The sequence below is a fragment of the Artemia sp. Qi Xiang Cuo genome, chromosome 3, assembly GCF_049724085.1.
Source record: "Artemia sp. Qi Xiang Cuo chromosome 3, ASM4972408v1, whole genome shotgun sequence".
NCBI classification, from domain to species: Eukaryota; Metazoa; Arthropoda; class Branchiopoda; order Anostraca; family Artemiidae; genus Artemia; species Artemia sp. Qi Xiang Cuo.
In genome coordinates, this window is record NC_142796.1 from 81,603,248 (window position 1) to 81,623,508 (window position 20,261).

At 33.6% G+C, this 20,261-nt stretch overlaps 1 protein-coding gene across 1 annotated transcript; it reads left to right on the top strand.

Annotated features, from left to right (window-relative positions):
* The first annotated feature begins 1,957 nt into the window (after positions 1-1,957).
* On the top strand, positions 1,958-17,458 carry LOC148954617 (large ribosomal subunit protein uL18m-like). Its single transcript, XM_089087173.1, has 4 exons — positions 1,958-2,040; positions 11,511-11,679; positions 14,074-14,305; positions 17,276-17,458. Exons 1-4 carry the CDS (start codon positions 2,001-2,003, stop codon positions 17,405-17,407), a joined length of 573 nt encoding a protein of 190 aa, XP_088943299.1. The 5' UTR covers positions 1,958-2,000; the 3' UTR covers positions 17,408-17,458.
* Positions 17,459-20,261: the final 2,803 nt, after the last annotated feature.

A 20,261-nucleotide genomic window follows, 5' to 3' on the forward strand; every position in this document is an offset into this window, starting at 1 on the left:
CTTTCCAAATATAATAATAATTTTTGCCACAAATGAATTTTGCCCCCACCCCTATATACAGGGTAGAAAAACAGTATCTAATGGAGCAAAGTTATGTAAAACTAAAACCTTTACATCTTGTTACCAAAGAGGAATTGGGAAAAATGTTACATATAAAAAAAAATCTATAAATCTAAACTATGCATCAATATGGTTATTTTCATAATGATTTAAGATCAAACACTTGAAATTATTACTTTATTGACTTACCAACAAGGACCTCTTTTTAGAAATACCAATTATTCTATTTTGATGTATATATCCTTTTAGTGTTTCAGTTTTATTCACATATTAACAGAAAGCTGACTTTCTTCTGATTCTAAAAATGTAACTTTTATTGCTTGATATTTATTCTTTAAATCACAAATATTAAACATGCTTTTTTTTTCTTTTAAATTGCATGTCAAAACAGATACTACATTTTTAATTGATGCTGACAAATTATTGGTGAAAATTTGTCTCAGGAGGCAAAGTTCTTGTTACTGCCCTCACATTGCATCATGCTATAGTAAAATAGGGGTGATCCAAAAAGTCATTGCTATTTTTCCAGAATGCCAAAGAAAAGTGGTCTTTCCCAAAAAGAGGTCTTTTACCCTAGCCTACTAATTCAAGGTATATATTTGCACATTTGAGGGGAGGGGTGGGTGTAAAGTTTAAACTTACCTCTTTTGCATCAGAAATAAACTTTACCACCACCCCCTCCCTAATTTTCAAATATATAGCCTACCCTAAATTGGTAGGCTATATATAGGGGTGGGGGTAAAATCCTTTTGCAGCAAGAAGAATTATTATATTTGGAAAGAGCATAAAAAAGACATTGAGTGGTATGTTCACTTAATTTGTAAGTTAATAATACAAACAGTGAAAAATTTACCTAGAATTTTACAATACTTTTTTATGCTCTTTCATTATTCATATAAATGCCTTTGGGGCCCCTTTAAGGGATCAAGATGCAATTAGACCCAGAATAGATTATTTGATTATGAAAGAGTAGCCTATAAAAATGTGGTAGGCCTAAGTTTTTGGCAGTTCATATATTGACTTAAAAATAAAGTAAACATACTAATCAATGCCTTTTTTAATGCTCTTTCTGAATATAACAATCATTTTTGTCAGAAATGAATTTTACCCCCACCCCTATATATAACTATTAAAGGCTATTTGCACACTAGGGGGTGGGGGTAACGTTTATTTTGATGCAAATGAGAGGTAAGTTTAAACTTTACCCTCACCATCACCCCCTAATGTTAAAATATATACCCTGGATTGGGTTTATATATAGGCTTGGGGTGGGGGTTAAAATTCATTTCTGACAAAAATGATTATTATAGCCTATTCATAAAGAGCCTAAAAAAGGCATCAAGTAGTATGTTCACTTTATTCATAAGTCAATAATATGAACTGCCAAAAATTTACCAAAAAGGCACCAAATGACGTTTTCAATATCATCTCAGCTAAATTATAAGGCCCACTGCAAATTTAGGCTAGGCCTACCTAAAGCTTTACATCATCTGCAAACATTTTAATTTCACTAGGCTATGTTGAATACCTGTGGTAATCATATAGAGAGCTTTAACCCCGTCTAAAGCCTGTTCGAGCTTTTGGTAGCCAATAAGGTCACTTGCCTTAACAAACAAGTCAATTCATTTTAAAATTAATTTCAAGCCTAGCACATGGCATGACATTCAAACTTTGCCGGCTTTATATGCTCTCTGGAAAATAATCCTAATTTTTCTTACCTTATCCAAATATATAGCCAATATTATATATTTTTCATGCATTACTGATTCTTGATTTTGTTATTGTCAATTCAATTTATGGGTACGGTAAAGTGGTTTTAACAGGAGTGTTGCTATTCCGCAACCGACCTGTCTTTAGTTATCAGATGCTATTTCATTTGTCTGACTTTTAGCAAAGTTTTTAAAATTAAAATCCATGTGTTTTCTGCGCATTAGATTATTATGGCAACAATGAAATCGCGTACACCTGCTGGAATTCAGAGTAGGCTAATTACCTTGCATATTCTAAAATTAATTCCTCATTTTAGGCTAGACTATACTACAATGCCCGGTAAAGTTCTACGAAATCATATTATTGAGTTAGGACTAAAGTGAATACACCATTCGATGCCTTTTTTATGCTGATTACGAATATAATAAGCATTTCTATCGGAAATGAATTTCATCCCCCCTATATAGGCCAGTTCAGGGTTAGGTTGGGTTAGGTATAGCCTATATAGGGGGGGGGGGCTGAAATTCATTTCCAATAGAAATGCTCATTATATTTGTAATCAGCATAAAAAGGCATCAAATGGTGTATTCACTTTAGTCCTAACTCAATAATTTGATTTCATAGAACTTTACCCAATGCCCCCCCTCCCTCTGATGTTCCTAGATATAACAAAATGATATAGCCTATATATATATATATATATATATATATATATATATATATATATATATATATATATATATATATATATATATATATATATATATATATATATATATATATATATATATATATATATATATATATATATATATATATATATATATATATACCCCCACCCCTATAGACTATATACCAATTCAGGGTATATATTTGCACATTAGAGGGGTGGGGGGTAAAGTTTAAGCTTACCTACCATTTGCATGAGAAATAAAATTTACCCCACCCCCCTAATGTGCAAATATATACTCTGAATTGGTTTATAGCCTAGGGGTAGGGGTAAAATTCATTTCCAACAAAAATGATTATTATATTTGGAAAGAGCATAAAAAGGCATCAAGTGCTATGTTTACTTTATTTGTAAGTCAATAACATGATTTAGTAAAAATTTACCTTCATATATGTAGCCTATAAAGGTAAAATAATAGATTAGGGACTTTTGTCTATCTTGGAAATTAGTTGAGTTAGGCCTACCTTACCTTAAATTAGTCTACCTTAAATCACACTTGCTAGCCTAGTGATAGAACAAATAGCCTACTGTGTCCATCAGCTTCAGTGATGATGTCTAATTATCTGTGGCATCCCAAAAGATGCATTATGGTTTGTTGGGTCACTTCCTGTCCACTGATGACTTGAATGCATAGAGGTAGAGGTCATAGATAGATGCATAGATGACTTGAATGCATAGGTTGACTAGTAAAGGTCACTATTTTTTCATTGAGGGAGTTCCAAAAGCTGACAACTCTATTTTTTAGAAGAACTTTGTCCTTATTCTGGTGTTTGCTTGTTTCCAGAAAGGCTTTTGAGGATAACCACAAGTTCTCTTTGAATTGTGTGGTTGTAAAAGACCAGGAATGGTATCCTTTGCATTAAGAAGTTTGTATACTGTTATCATGTCACCTATTTGTGATGATATGTCAGAGATGATAATCTAAGCTCACATTGATAGGATAGATAAGGGGTGTCTTTAATACATTTTGTTGTCCTCTTCTAGACTGATTCTAGACCTGCTTGGTCAGTTTTACTGTTTGGTCATACAATACACATTCTAAACTTTAGTCTTGGTTGAACTAGACTCTTTTACTGCTTGTTCATAACAGTTGAATATCTGCTAATTGATGTGCCTGATCTGCCAGGTTTCTTGACAGTAGTCATTTGTACATGAATTGAATTAGGCTAATATATCACTGGATGCCTTTCTTTATGTTCTTTCCAAATATAATAAATACTTCCAGGCTAAATTCCATTATCTGCCCTTAAAGAAGCCTGCAAAAATAACCTATTTTTGTCACTACACAAAAAGTAATCATCACTAGAAATGGGTTTAAAAAGCAGTTTAAAACAGAGTCTATTGTTTGTTTATAAATAGATAATGCAAAATTAATATAGACATAGCATGTTACACAGGCACTGATTTATAGCAATTTAATTCTGCCAAAATTTGTATTTATAAATGTTAATCTAAAATAACAAACATTTTACTGACATCTACAGAACATGTTGTGTTTTATTTGCAGTAACCTGACAGTTAGTAAATTGAAAGAATAGGGAGGTTTCTGAAGTAGGCTACTGTTATATGCTATAGCACTCACCTTATTCTTTTACACTAACCTTAAGTGAAGATAAAATAAAAAAACAAGCTTTTTAACTGAAAGCAAGGAGCAACATTAAAACTTAAAACAAACAGAAATTATTCTGTATATGAAAGGGACTGTCCCCTTCTCAATGCCTCACTCTTTATGCTAAAGTTAGATTCTTTCTCACAACTTTTTTTTAAACAATAAAACACTTTAGCATAAAGAGCAAGGCCTTGAGGAGAGGACAGCCCCTTTCATATACAGGATAATTTCTGTTTGTTTGAAGTTTTAATGTTGCTCCTTACTTTCAATTAAAAAAAACCTGTTTTTTTCATTCTTGAATGTTTTTTAATAAATGCAGGTTTTTATTTTGACTCACTGTACATGAATAATTAAAACAAAATGTGCATATTCACTTTATTTTTATTTGGTTAAATGGCTTTCTTGAAAGTTGTTTAATTTTATTTACAAACATTTTTATTAGTAATAAATATCCATAACTTACAAATTAACTTACATAATGAACTTCTATATTCATATATTTTTAATACATAAATTAGGGGGTTCACCCCCTAGTCAATATCTTTTTCTTTATGCTAAAGTTCAAATTTTGTTCCAATTCTTTAAAAATGACCATTTAATCACAATGGCTGATAATTAAAATAAATAGCTCTTATGAAAGTACTAAAAAATCTTTGGCTTAAAGAGCAAGGTATTGACTTGGGTATTAAAAAATGAAAGTACTCATTGCGTTATGAAATTACTAAAAACTCTTTGGCTTAAAGAGCAAGGTATTGACTTGGGGGTGGACCCAATCGTATATGTAATAATTTCTGTTTGTTTTAAGTTTTGATGTTGCTCCTTACTTTCAGTTGAAAAACTTTTTTTATTTTATTTAAATTCTGAACGTTTTTTAAATAATGCTGGGAAATCCAGTGCCCCTTTCATAGCAATAAGCCTCCCCCCTGAAAACTTCCTCCATGGAAAGATCCTTCCACATAACCCCTGACCCACCCCCCACAACCAGAAAAAATCCCCCCTGAAAACATCTGTGTACTTCTCAATAACCAATACTATATGTAAACATTGGGTAGAGTTCATAACTTTCAGCCCTTCCCCCAGGGACTTTGGGGGATTAAGTCATCTTAAAAGGCATAGTTATTATATTTTTGACAATGCTGAACAAAACGGCCATCTCAAAATTTTGATCTGGTGACTTTGGGGAAAAATGAGCATAGGAGGGGGCCTAGTTGCCCTCCATTTTTTTTTGGTCACTTAAAAAGGGCACTGGAACCTTTAATTTCCATTCAAATGAGCCCTCCCACGATATTCTAGGACCACTGGGTCAATATGATCATCTGTGGAAAAAAAAAAAAATAAATAAACATGCATCCATGATCTTTCTTCTAGCAAAAAGTACAAAATTTCACATTTTTGCAGTTAGGAGCTTGAAACATCTACAGTAGGGTTCTCTGATACGCTGAATCTGATGATGTGATTTTCATTAAGGTTCTATAACTTTTAGGGGGTGTTTTCCCCTTTTTTCAAAAATCAAGCCAATTTGCTCAGGCATGTAACTTTTGATGGGTAGAATTAATCTTGATGAAACTTATATATTTGAAATCAGCATTAAAATCTAATTCTTTTGATGTATCTATTAGTATCAAAATTTCGTTTTTTAGAGTTTTGGTTACTATTGAGCTGGGTTGCTCCTTACTTACAGTTTGTTACCACAAACTTTTTGATAGTGATGTAAAATAAGGTAAAAATCTTCCATTTAGAATTCTGGTCTCTGATCTTTTATACTATTCTGTGTACTCACAATATTTTGCTCAGCTGTAACTTAATATCTAAGAAGCTTAGCAGTTTTATGTAATTTATGAAACTACAAGAACTTCAGGATTCTAAAGATAATTTTTATTTCCAAATAAAGCTGTTAAGTTGATTAAAAACAGCTATTTAATGGATAAGTAAAACTTGCAAGTTATGTACTGCATGTTCACAATTTATGTGTGAAATGGAACATATTTCAAGTAATCATGGTTATTATTTAAATATAGGGTTTGAAAAGTAAATAATTATTATTTTTTTCCACAGACACTTCATATAGAGGGGGGTTGTATAAACTTTGGAGGGGGCTCATTTGATTGTATTTCAGAAGTTTTAGTCTTTTTTTAAGAGTAAAAAGTGATTGGAAAGCTACTAGCCCCCCCCCCCATTTACACCCTCTTTTCCCCAAATGGATCTGATCAAAATTTTGAGATAGCCGTTTTGTTTAAAAAAGTCCAAAGGTCAAATAACTATGCCTATGGGGTTAATAAAACCCCCTACAGCTCCCAGGGCAAGGACTGTTAGTTATAAAAGCTGCCCATTGTTAACATATAAGCTTTTTGGAAGGGGTGTCATAGACTTCAGAGAAGTCTCATAAGATTTTAAATTGAAAGTTCTAGTTGCCTTTTGAAGAGTCAAGTGTGATTGAAAGGGAACCATCCCCTCCCAAGCCCTATTTCCCCCTAATACTTTCAATTAAAATTTTGAGATAGCTATGTTGTTCAAATAGACCAAAACTTAAACAGCTATAACTAAACAGTTGGCCAATCCCCCAGAGCCTCCAGGGCAAAGGCTATAACTTATGCAAGTTGCTCATTGTTATCTTATCATGTTTTTGGGGAAAGGATGGTCATATTAACTTTGGAGATGGCTCCAAAGTTAAAAAATTCAATTGGAAATAGAAAATTCTAGTGCCATTTTTAGAGTCAAAAGGGATTGGAGGATATCCATCCCCTTCACACCACCCCTCTTATGTCCTTTTTTCCCTAGATGCATTTGATCTAAATTTTGAAATAGCCATTTGGTTCAAAATAGTTCGAAACTTAAACAACTATTACTAAGTGATTGACAAATCACACAGATCCCCTTGGGCAAGGGTTGTAGCATATGCAAGTTATGCATTGTTAACTTGTAAGGTTTTGTAGGAGGGGTGGTTGTATTAATTTTGGAGGAGGGGTCATTCAATGAAAAAATTTGAAGTTCTCATTCCTTAGATAGTATTTTTGTTCACAATAGTCCAAAGGTCAAATAACTATGTTTCCAGGGTTGAAGCACCTGGGCAAGGGCTGTAAGGTATTTAAGTTGCTTATTGTTACTTTGATTTACTGATTTATGGGGGGAAATCTGTAAATTATGCAAGTTGCTTATTGTTACTTTGATAGTGTTACTTTGATGCTAGTTTTGATACTTCATTGCAACTTTAATGTTGAAAAAAACAATTCGATTTTAAATTGAGAATGTAAAAAACTTGAAACTTTGGCAATCAACAATAACCAGGAATTAATGAAAAAAAGTCCAATAAACAAATTATTCAAAGAAAAGTAAAGGCTATATTAAGCCAAAAACCAAAATGACCAAAAATCATAGGCAGCGCAATAGCGCTGCCTAAGTAAAGAATGATGGGGGCAAAATGTATTATTTTTTTTTCTTTTTTCTCCATACCCAGGCACTTCGTATCAAAGGAGTTGTCGTAAAAACTTCGAAAAGGGCTCATTCGATTGGAAATTGGAGTGGCTAGTGCCCTTTTTAATTTTCGAAAGTAAATGGTGGGCAAATAGCCCCCCCCCATGTCCCTTCGTCCCCCCAAACACATCCAATCAAAATTTTGAGATAGCCATCTTGTTCAGCATAGTTGATTTCCAGATAGAAAATATGTTTTTGAGGATGACACTTCCCCACAACCCTTGTGTTGTGAAGTATATTTTTATGGTAATTGAGGGTTGTAGTCTTAGATGCCTTTATTCTCCCTTTATAGGGGAGATAAACTCTGGCCCTAAGGTAATTGAACTTTGGTAGCGTGCCTTAGGCTATGACTGAACTAATGAGGCGTACCGACTGAGTATGTTCGAGAGGCTAAAAATAGATCGTAGAGAGTTTGTCTAAAATACAATACTTTTATTCATTTACCCTATAATAAAATCGGATATATTCTGGCTACTGGAACTGGCTGTCCCAAGTAGCCCACAAGTCTCAATAAAACAACAATAAAATATAAATAAGATACTTAGACACTCACGATTATAAGGCAAGGTCCCAAAGTATTGCTAAAATAACGGACCAGAGGTCAGTCCGGCATATAGTTAATAAGAGATTTTTCCTTCCAATAAAATGTATCTTTTATACATTTTTATCAACCACACCTTCCCATAAAATGCTAGAAAGTGGTAATTTCTTAATTTCCCGTTAAACAGAGCTTAGCAGGATATGTTTCTTATCTTAATAAAAAAGTGGTATATCAAACTTCATATTTGCATCATATATATTTTTACTAAATTAATAATTAACTAATATTAGAAAGCTTTACCACACTTGGGGCAAGGGTTTTAAGTTATGCCCTGAGGGCATATAAGAACAATGTTGGCATAATGTATCATTGATTATTTTTTTCCTGTAGAGCAGGGCACTTCGTATCAAAGGCAATGTCATAGAAACTTTGAAAAGAGCTCATTCAATTGGAAATTGGAGTGGCTTGTGCCCTTTTTTAATAGTCGAAAGTGATTGGAAGGCAACTAGCACCCCTTCCACGCCCACCATTTCCGGAAACACACCCAATCAAAATCTTGAGATAGCCATTTTGTTCAGCATAGTTGATTTCCATATAGAAATTATGTTTTTGAGGAGGATACTCCCCCACAGCCTTCAGGGCAAGGGTTGTAAGTTGTGCCCTGGGGGCATATAAGGTTTTTATAGAAGGCGTTGTCATAGAAACTTCAAAAAAGGCTCATTCGATTGGAAATTCAAAGAGCTAGTGCCCTTTTTAATAGTTGAAAGTGATTGGCGGGCAACTAGCCCCCCCCCCATGCTCATCATTCCCCCACACATATCCAATCAAAATTTTGAGATAGCCATTTTGTTCAGCATAGTTGATTTCCAGATGGAAAATATGTTTTTGAGGAGGACACTCCCCCACAACCCTCGGGGCAAGGGTTGTAAGTTATGCCCTGGGGGCAGATAAGGTTTTTATAGAAGGTGTTGTTGTAGAACCTTCAAAAAAGGCTTATTTGATAGGAAATTCATAGTGCTAGTGCCCTTTTTAATAGTCGAAATTGATCAGAGGGCAACTAGCCCCCCCCCCCCATGCCCATCATTCCCCCAAACACATCCAATCAAAATTTTGAGTTAACCATTTTGTTCAGCGTAGTTGATTGCCAGATGGAAAATATGTTTTTGAGGAGGACACTCCCCCACAACCCTCAGGGCAAGGGTTGTAAGTTATGCCCTGGGGGCATATAAGGTTTATATAGAACGCGTTGTTGTAGAAACTTCAAATAAGGCTCATTCAATTGGAAATTGAAATGGCTAGTGCACTTTTTAATAGTCAAAAGTGATTGGAAGGCAGCTAACACCCCTTCCACGCCCACCATTTCTCCAAACGCATCCAATAAAAATTTTAAGACAGCCAATTTGTCCCACAATGTTCAAAGTTCAGTAAATTATACCTATGAGCAGGACGCAAAAAATATAAATGTTCTTACTTTTATAACTTTAATAAATCAAATAATATTAACATTCAATCAAATAAATTAATCTGAACATTTGATATGCAACAATATTGTTTGCTGATAGCTCATCAATTCAAGATTTTATTTCACTGTAATTTTTGTTTTTATTTTTAATGTTGTAATAAGTACAAAAGAAATTATTTGGAATCTAATCCAATTTGAGTAAAGTGCCAATGATGCAGTAGGCTTTAGGTTTTTACAATTAGGGAAGGGGGCAGTAGCCAAACTCTTGTTTGTAGTGAAAACTACATGTGTCTTGAACAGTCCTAGAAAGAACTAATAAAATTGAATTTAATATTTGATATATAATCACATTAATGGCTGAAAACTCATCAGTTCGAAGTCTTATTTCACTGTAATTTTTATTTGATTTTCAATTTTGTTATTTGTAACAAGTACAGAAGGAAATGTTTGTGATACAATTCGTTTTCAGTAAAGCGACAATGACGCAGTAGGCTTTAGACTTTTACAGTTAGGGAAGGGGGCAGTAGACAAACTCTTGTAGTGATTTTGTTCGTTTTAAGTTTGATTTGCACATTCAATTTATGTTTTACTGGTTTTAAGATTGATTTATTCATTTATATTAGTATGTGCTGAATGTTTGTTTGTTATAATTCTTTATTTAAGTAGCTAATATTAAGTTATCAAATTTTAGTCTTATGCTAAAGCAATTTTTTTTTCAAATAATGTGTAACCTACTTGTGTGAAGCTGAAGTTTTTGGTTTTCATATTGACTCAAAGGGGAACCTGAAAAATACAAATATCAAACATTAGTCATAGGCTAAAGCAGTGTTTTTTTTTCAAATAATTTATAACTGTCTTACATGAAACTAAAGTTTTTCTTTCCATGTTGACTCAAAAGGGAACCTGAAAAAGACAAATATCAAATATTAGTCATATGCTAAAGCAAAGTTTTTTTCCAAATAATTTGTAACTTAAGTACTTGAAGCTGAAATTTTTCCTTCCATATTGACTCAAAAGGGAACCTGAAAAAGAAAAATACCAAATTTTAGTCATATGCTAAAACAAAGTTAATAATCTATAACTTTTTTATGTGAAATTAAAATTTTTCTTTCCATGTTGACCCAAAAGGGGACCTTAAAAAGACCAATATTAGATATTAGCTATATGCTAAAGCAATTTTTTTTTAAATTAATTTATAACTTACTTACGTGAAACTTAAGTTTTTTTTCTTCCATTTTGACTCAAAAGGGAAACTGTAAAAGACATTGAATACGAGTCATATACTAAAGCATAATTTTTTTTCAAATAATTTAAAACTTACTTACCTGAAACTGAAGACGTTTTTCTTTCAATTAATTTATTCTCACTTACGTGAAACTGAAGTTTTTCCTTTCATTTTGACTCAAAAGGGAACTTGAAAAAGACACATATGAACTTAGATGAAACTGAAGTTTTTCCTTTCATGTTGACTCAAAAGAGAACCTGAAAAATACATATGTAAAATATCATTCATAGGCATATCTCTACAGCGGTTTGCATTAAAGCATTTAGTTTTCTGACCATATAACATATCTTGTCTTTGAATAAATCTTCTGAACCTTTCCGGTGTTGCATTTTCAATGTGTGCTCCTATTATCCTAGTTGTCTTAAGGTATTGTAAACAAATAGACTGACTAGTTGTATCATTTCATTAAAATTTAGTGGGTTTGGGAGGGGGAATGTTTTTGTCAGTTATTAGGGGTGGGGGGAATTTGTCATTTTTTAAATAGAAAAAAAAACCGTTTTGCAATGAAAATATTTCAACAGAGGTATTTTCGAAAATCCAGGGGAGGGTAAAAACCAAGGAGGGCACATCCTCCTTCCTCTACTAAAGATATCTCCTCATTCTACTGGCAATTGACAAATGTTTATGTATTATTTTTTTCAGATCAGATAAGGCATTTTGGAAAATCATGCCATATCCAGCAACAATCAACTGTAAATGCCTACCCTGACCAGCTTACCAATCGAAATCCTAGAAATCTTGAAAAATTACGAATTGACAGAAAGCCTGAAGGATGGCCTCTAGATACACCATCTAGAGCTTACTGGCACAAGTAAGTTGGGTTCTTGTTTCCATTATGCCTAAATCATACCACAACCACACTTGTTGATAAAAGCAAAATTCTGTACAATTACAGTGCCAGTATTGTGTCCTGCACATGCTGGGGTAGTTGGGTAAATTCAACTTTCAACTGCAATTGCATGTGGTTGATGTGTTCAACCAACCAAAAGGCAACATGCCTTTTAATCGAGACAGCCCCACAGGGTCCAGTGGACTGTGTCAATTTTGAACAAAACGCCTATCTGAAAATTTCGATCGGATTCTTTTGGGGAAAAGAGGGTGTGTGGTGGCTAGTTGCCCTCTGATTACTTTCGACTCTAAAAAGGGAACTAGAACTTTCAATTTGCAATCAAATGAGCCTCCTCCCAAGTTCATACGACCACCCTTTCCATAAAAACCTTATATGCCCTGGCCTCAGAGCCACCATATTTAAGAAACTCATTTACTACGTTATCAGCAACTGGGTCCTTGTTATTTTCTAATCCCTATCACTAATTCTTCCTCACAAAATAAATCTTCCATCACATCCAGGGTGTCACAAACTTTTTATTTGCCTCTATATCTTTTCCTGTAACTCTATCCCTGTTTAGCACATTCTCAAAATGTTCTGTCCATCTCTCTTTAGCTTTTTCCTCATCACTAATTGTGGCCCCGTCCTATCTTTAACTGGGACAAGTCCAGATTGACTACTCCCTCTCAATTTATTCACATGCCAGGACAATACTTGAATTATATATCGTCTAGCTTCATCTTCCAGATCCTTGGTAATTTTGTCCATGGTATCCACTTCACACCTCTTTAGTTCATATTTTAATACTTTCTTTACATCACTCTTATTTTCATATGATCTGTCACTCAGATAATTCTTATACAAGCCCCTTCTCTTCTTCATTAAACATAAAGCATTTTCACTAATATTCCTAGCTGCGTTCCTAACTTCCGTCCCTAAGACACCATCAGCAACTTCACAAATTATTTTCCTAAAATTATTCAATCCATCTACATTGTCAAAATTTAAACTCTCCAGTTTAGTATTCAATTGTTCCTGGAAATTTTCTCTCCAATTCTCATCCTGGTATCTACCAACGTCAATGCTTCCTTAGTCACTATTAGATGGTGAATTTTAATTTTTAACATCACTAGCAGTACTCCTATATACCCTAGTATCTTCGATTGATCTTGCCAGTCTTTGGTTTACAATAATATAATCAATTAGGTTAGCTGTCTTACCATCATGTGGATACCATGTTAACTTATGGGCCATTTCATGTCTAAATACTGTATTGAATATAACTAAGTTGTTATACCTACAAAATTGCAGAAGTCTGTAGCCATTACTATTTTCTTTTCCTACACCAAATTTATCTAGGCTACGATGCCATCTATCCCTATTTCTGCCGATCTGGGCGTTAAAATCTCCTAATAAAAACTAAATTTCTACCTGGAACCCTGTCTATTTGTTCCTGTAACTATAATTGAAATTCATCTGAGTCACTACTACTTCTGTCAGTCGGTTTTACAGGGGCATGTTCTAATATGGCTGATACCCCGCACTTGTTAGTCATAAAATAAGCGATTAGTATTCTATGATTAATACCTTCTAGGCCTAAACAAGACTTAACAGCTTTTTATTCATCATGAGCCCTACTCCCTGTCTATGCACCCCATCCTTCCTGCCTGAATAACTTTTTTAGATCTTCGACGTATGGGTTAAAGAGAATGGGTAACTTATAAGATTTGGAACTTGGGCTACTATCGACAAAAAAAAAAAAAAAAAATATCAATGCCATCTAGCTTTTGGCAACCCCTGACATTTATGTTTTTTTGTTAGAAACTAAGATTAGACTCGTATTATTTGCCTAATTTTACCATTTACAAAAATGAAATTAATTATTCTCATTATTACTTTGAATAAAATTTCAAGTGTTGCCAAATGCTAGATGGTGTTAATAGTTGTTGGTTTTTTGTCAATACTAGCGCCAGTCTTCACTCTTATTTACCCATACTCTTTGGTTTTAAGCTTAAGACTAAGAGTTCAATCTGGAAATCTGACCAAGTGCTATCCTTGCAAAAAAAGTGATTTTCCTTGTTGCTGTTCAAGACAGGGGACTGTAAGTATCCTTTCTAAGGTTTTCGGCCATGGCGATTCCAATGATGAACTTTTTGTTTCAATCCAACGCTGTTCATGAGGTATTTAAGGGTATTTTCAGACATTCCCATTAATTTGTTTTCAAAACAATATTTTACTATTAAGACTAATCGAGATAATAGTTAAATATTTTCAATTTGATTTAATTTAATTCTTGTTAAATTAATTCATAAACAAAACTTTAATTTAATTAATTTTGAATTTTCTAATTTGTATTATTTTTAATTCTCATTTTAGGATTTTTGTGACAGAGTCTAGTCGTTATTTTACTGCTTATGTTGAGCACAATAATGGAAGGATTGTTGCCCAAGCATCATCAAAAGAAGGATCCTTCCAAAAAAGGCTTCTCTCCTTGAAAGATTCTATTGCCGCGGAAACCGTTGGAAAAGTACTGGCTCAGAGGCTCCTCATGATGGGCTTGGCGGAGGTACATTCAGATTTTGGGCCAGATGAAATGCAATCTGAAAAGGTATTTAGTGAGGAAATTTGCTCCAAGTTTTTAGTTCACGCTTAAAAATCTAAGGTGGTGAGAGGGTAAACCCCCCTAAGAATTGGTCGGAACTGCTCTACTATGATAAATTTCTAGTTTTTATGACTTAAATTCAGTTAGCGGTTTTTTTTTTTACGAAAGGCAGTATATAGAGCCGTAATATATCTGTCTGAGGAAGCTCTAATATCTCTGTCGAACTTCGAAACTTGAACTGTTAAGATAATCAAACTGTTATTTACTGTCATGGAAAGGCAGTGTGGTCTTCAAAATTAACTATTGAATTAGTTAGTATTCGGTCTCAGTTTCTAAGAAAACACAGCTGTGAAGCTTCGAAAAAAACTCCGAGAAACACTATATGGCATTTGTGATCTTTCTTCGATATTAACGTCAGTTTCCTCTCTTAAAGCTACCCATACTTTTTTAGCTTCACCTAAAAATTTGCAGTACATCGTCAGTTGGGTATCAAAAGGTCTTATCTCCATTTTTTGGTAAAACGAGCAAGTCTGCCCACCAGATTCTCCGTTCAAAAAGGTGTGAGTCAGTCTCATAAGGAAAATTCTATATTGACTCGAAGAGTCACCTAGTGATCGAAATCAGAACGACGTATCTAAGTCTGTCATTTGAATACGATTCAAAAAGTTGTATCTGGAGGTCTTTTTGAACGGTTAAAATCATTCCATACATTATGGCTTTTTGAGCCGATATTACTTTGACTTTTTTTTCTAGCTGGAGCTCGTGATTCGATCCCTAAAGGCTGGTGTTCTATACACGTTTTGTTAGCAGTAGTCTTTGTCCCCCAAGATTTTGTCTGATGCCCTCTTATCCTGTTTTTTTTTTAGTTTCTTTAAGTATAAATTTAACAGTTTGGTCAATTATTGGCACCTTTGTCTCATTGCCCCCCCTCCCCCAAGAGTTTGCTCATTGGCACTCTTGTCACATTGGGGCTCCCCCAAGATTTTGCTCTACATCTGCCCCTGACATGAAGAGCGGGGTATTGAGGAGGGGGAGAACCCTTTCATACACCGAATAATTTTTGTTCGTTTTAAGTTTTATTGTTGCTCCTTACTTTCAGTTGAGAAATATTGTTTTATAACTTCAAGGATGCATACCCATTCATAGAGTTTCACATAAAATAACTTTGTCCTTTTTTGGCTTCCTGTATGTGCATATACAAATGAAGGATCATGTTACTGGTAGGAAGGGAATTTATCATTTCTTGATAATGATTTTTCAGTAGCCGATTATAATTAAGTATTTGTCAAAATTTGAAAACGGTTCATTCACTAGATTTGTCTGAGAGAGTTGATTAACTGGGTTCATCTCTCTCATTGAACTCTCTCAGACAAATCTAATGAATGAACCGAAAGTCATTATTTTGTTCTGTATATGGCTAATATATCCAATGTTGAAATAGTTAAATTTCTGTGTTATATAATACATTTTATATGGTGATTTAACTTTTGAGGTGGAGATTGGCTGTCCAACTACTGGATATCTTACTCTAGGTATCTTTTTTTTATATAGAAATCCTTTCTGAATTCTTTATAGATACGTTAGTTATAATTTTAATGCCTTAGTATTTCTGCTGATGACGATTGCTGTATATCTGGTCGAAATATCCAGACTTTTGTATCTGTTTTCACTGTCTAATAAGTGGACGTATCCCCATTTGAATGTTTACTTGTTCGTCATAGAAAGGCAGTGTGGCCTTGGAAAGAAACCTTATTTAGGGTATTACGTCAAAAAAAAAAAAAAAAACGCTGGTAGTAAAATAAGGGGAAAAGGCTGGAAAAAATAACAGAAAAAAAGGCTAAAATGACCTTTTGTTTTGCTGAGACAATGATAAAACTGTATGGCCCATTAATAATAGCAGACGAAGGAATTTAAAAAATAGGGAATTTTTGAATCTATAAAAACTCGAAGTAATTTCCGTAGAAATAAAATTTCTTTGCAACTTTGACTGGTAAGACAAACTAGATATTACCTATATTGCTAATAGTCCATCTCAGCCAAAAAAAAGTGGAACGAATAAGAATGCAGGTTTAAAAGCATAATGTAAAATTCTCTGATACGCTGAATATGATGGTGTGAGTTTCATTAAGATTCTTTGAATTTTAGGGGATGTTTTGCCCTTTTTCGAAAATTAGTGAAATTTTCTCATGCTAAAAAAAGAACCTTCAACCTCTCCCACATAATCGTGAATAGGCGCTCCTGTCCAAAGTAGCTTATGCTTCTTGTAGACTTAATTAAAATAACCTTAAAATAGCTGGTTAAATGAGGTTTCTTGTACACAGAATTGCATATTTTCACTGAAAAATACCTTAATTGGGCATTTCAGTGAAAAATTGTCCTCCCAGACTCCCCCCCCCCCCCTTGGTATTTTAAATCTAGATATCCTGACTCATCATGTCATCAGTATCATCACTTGAGATACTTTGTAAAGCGTCTAAGTAATAAGGAACATCCTTGTTTCATAAAATCTTTACCTTTTTGGTGATATTTTTACCGAAAATATCTTGTTTAGGCATTTTCATTGAAAAATGTTTCCTCACAGCCCCCCCCCCCCCACATCGATTTTTGAAATCTAGATATCATGACTCATCATGTCGTAAGTATCATCACTTGAGACACTTTGAAAAACATCTAAGTAATAGGATAAAATCGTCGTTCCATGAGATGTTTACCTTTTTGGGGTATTTTCACCGAAGAATACCTTTTTAAGTATTTTCATTGAAAAAACTATCCTTTTTAGATATTTCTAATAAAAAAACTGACATCCTACCTTCTTTCCTAGATTTTTAAATTCGAAATGTAATGACTCATCACGTCATGAGTATTATTGCTTAGATTGCTTGGAAAACTTCTATTTAATAAGGTCAATCGTTATTCGGTAAAATCTATACTTATCATCAGCAGAAGTATTAATTTCAATTTTTCTCTCTTTTTTAGGTAAAAAAGGTATTGAAGGCTTTAGAAGAAAGTGGAATCTCCTTGAAAGAGCCTGAACGATATATGCCTCCAGCCCAGCACAGAGGAAAGCCTGCTGATGAAAAACCATGGGATATGGTTTCAGATAGCTAAGCTTTTTTGTTTCCTAGTTGTTGTTTTTTATTAAATGAAACTTAATATATGCTCATTATCCCGCATATTTTGGGTTTGTACCATACGATATACGTACCGTATAGTGTTGTAACTGATAAAATTGGTCACGGTAAAATTGGGTATTTTACTTATTTTACCGGTATTTTACATCTTTTACTGACATATTTTACGTCGCCTTGCAATTTTTAGAGTACAAAAGCGCGAAGAAGCATTGAGAAAAAGGATTGATTATGGTTTTGTTTCGTGTATAGCTGTGTTCCGCGGTTTAAAAGGTCTGATTTAGGTATCCTGTTGTCAGAACCTCTTTCCTGTTATCAGAAGCCTTTCCGTGACGATAAATAAAAGTTCAAATAGAGATGAAATCCTTTTAATAGGCAGTGTTTCACAAACAGTGATAGAAATTTACAAAAAATACCAGATATTTCGGTCGCATATGCAGTGACCGTCCTCAGTAGTAAAACTGTTGATGACGGTCACTGCGTATGTGACCGGAATATCTGGTATTTTTTTGTGAATTCCTATCACTGTTTGTGAAACGCTGTCTATTAAAAGGATTTTATCCGTATTTGAACTTTTATTTATCATTATAATTTTATAATGGTGAAATACTACTGGAAATAAAATTACATTAGTTCTGTGAACTGTTAAAGACAGAAAGGGCTACAAGCTGGATTGACATATAACAAACAAGAAAAAAAAATTAAATAGCCGAGAAAGATGAGGGTAATGTCAGCCAGCGGACAAAATAGAAGCGAAAATTATAGAGGCAGATACTTCTTAAGGGATTTCCGCCAAGCTGTCTTCAACGGTCAAAAAAAGAAGGAAAATAACCCTTTGATTTAGCTCTGATTGAGCAGAAGAAAGACTGAATTAAACAAATCAAAAAACCAAACAAGAATAAATAACAGATTATTCACCAACAAGATTGGACAAGAATTCTCTGCTTAGTGATTGACTTAGCTTATCTACTGGCCTAATTTTGATTTAAAGTGTGGTCAGAAAATATCAATTTAAACTGAAGAAAAATGTTATTTGAATCATTTAATTTTAAGTTATAGTAAATTGGGTTTATAGGAATATCTCCAGTATCTCTATTTAAAGCTAGGTCTCTATATGTATAGACATTTTAAATTTTAATTGCCTTCCTAAAAGAATGTGGGAAGCCATTTGCTTCAAATATTAAAGTTGCCTCATCAAAAAGAACTACATGTTCTGGATTTTCAACAATGTGGAGGGCCAAAGCAGATTCAAAATCCTCATTTTTATTTTAAGTTTTACATCTCCGAGAAATCTTGTATTCATGCCGTCTTTCCTTTGGGAGCCGGCGTTTACGCTCCCCCCGGAAATACACCCGCGGGATTCCCCCCCCCCCCCCCCACGGAAAATTCCTCCCTATCTTCCCCTTGGATAATTCCAGATTTTCATTAGAAGGGAAATTGAAAATTCTACTCTCCTGTTTAAGTTACGGTCACCTGAACCAGAATCTAGGTCTGAAGGAAAGGAGTTAGATTTGCAAGCAAATCCTATTGAAGACAGTCTTAATGACTGTGAAAGCGACTGAATGTTCAGCTATTATTACCCAGTATATATATATATATATATATATATATATATATATATATATATATATATATATATATATATATATATATATATGCATCAGATTACCTATATATATCTAGGCACAAGATTACCAAAGGGATAAACTAGACAGTTAATTAAATTAATGAACCTCTAGATGAAGGGGCATTATCTTTTGTAAGCCCATGAAATCAGAATCATTAAAAAATTTGGTACTTCTGTCTTATAGCCACCATACTCAAGATCTTGTATCGCGAACATGAGACAATAACCGGTTTTCATGGTCTTTATACCATGATGTGTTGCAAAATTATTTTACGGTAATTTTGGAAAACTAGTACCGTACCATACAACTGTACAATTTGATTTCTTTTTCTCCTATGCATAGATTGTTTCAGTATATGTTATGTATTAAATGATTATTTTTGCCATTATTTAAAATAATCTATTTCTGCACTAAGAAACCAGTAGGCTTGTTTAATGGTCATTATGGTGAATGGTATTTTATTTAATCCGTCATTATGTTTAATGTGTCTTGAATATCATCTGGACACATTTATTGTAATCTGAATAACAAATACATTCCAAATTTATATTAATCGAGACATTGATACAAACATAAAAGCTCGCAAAGTCGTTTTATCCATTGCATCAAAAGGGTATTCAGCTTCAGCAAAAGCTGATTACTTCAGCTTAATCAGCTTCGGCTTTTTTTTTCTATCTTATCTGGTGTATCAAAAGTATGTTCAGCTTCATCCTATAACAGATTATTTCAGCTTGAGGTTAATTTCCTAGATTATTTCAGCCTTGTGTTATTTTTCTTAGATTATTATTCAACGTATGAAAAGTGTTTTCAGCTTCAGCCAAAAACAGACTAGTTCGGCTGAATCAGCTTTAGATTACTATCCGGTGCGTTGAAAGCATATTCAGCCTCAGCCATAAACTGACTATAAGCTGAATCATCTTCAGATTATTATCTAATCTATTGAAAGTGCATTCTTCTTCAGTCAAAACAGACTAGTTCAACTGAATCAGCTTTGGATAATTTTCCCTGGATTATCATCCGGTGTATTAAAAGTATATTCAACTTTATCTAAAAATGAACCATCAGCTGAATCAGTTTTGCATTATTACCTAGTAGATAAAAATAAATACAGCTTCAGTGAAAAAAAGGCCATCAGCTTCAGATTATTGTGCATTGTATTTAAAGTACAATTGGCTTCAGTCAAAAACAGACTGGATAACTTTAATA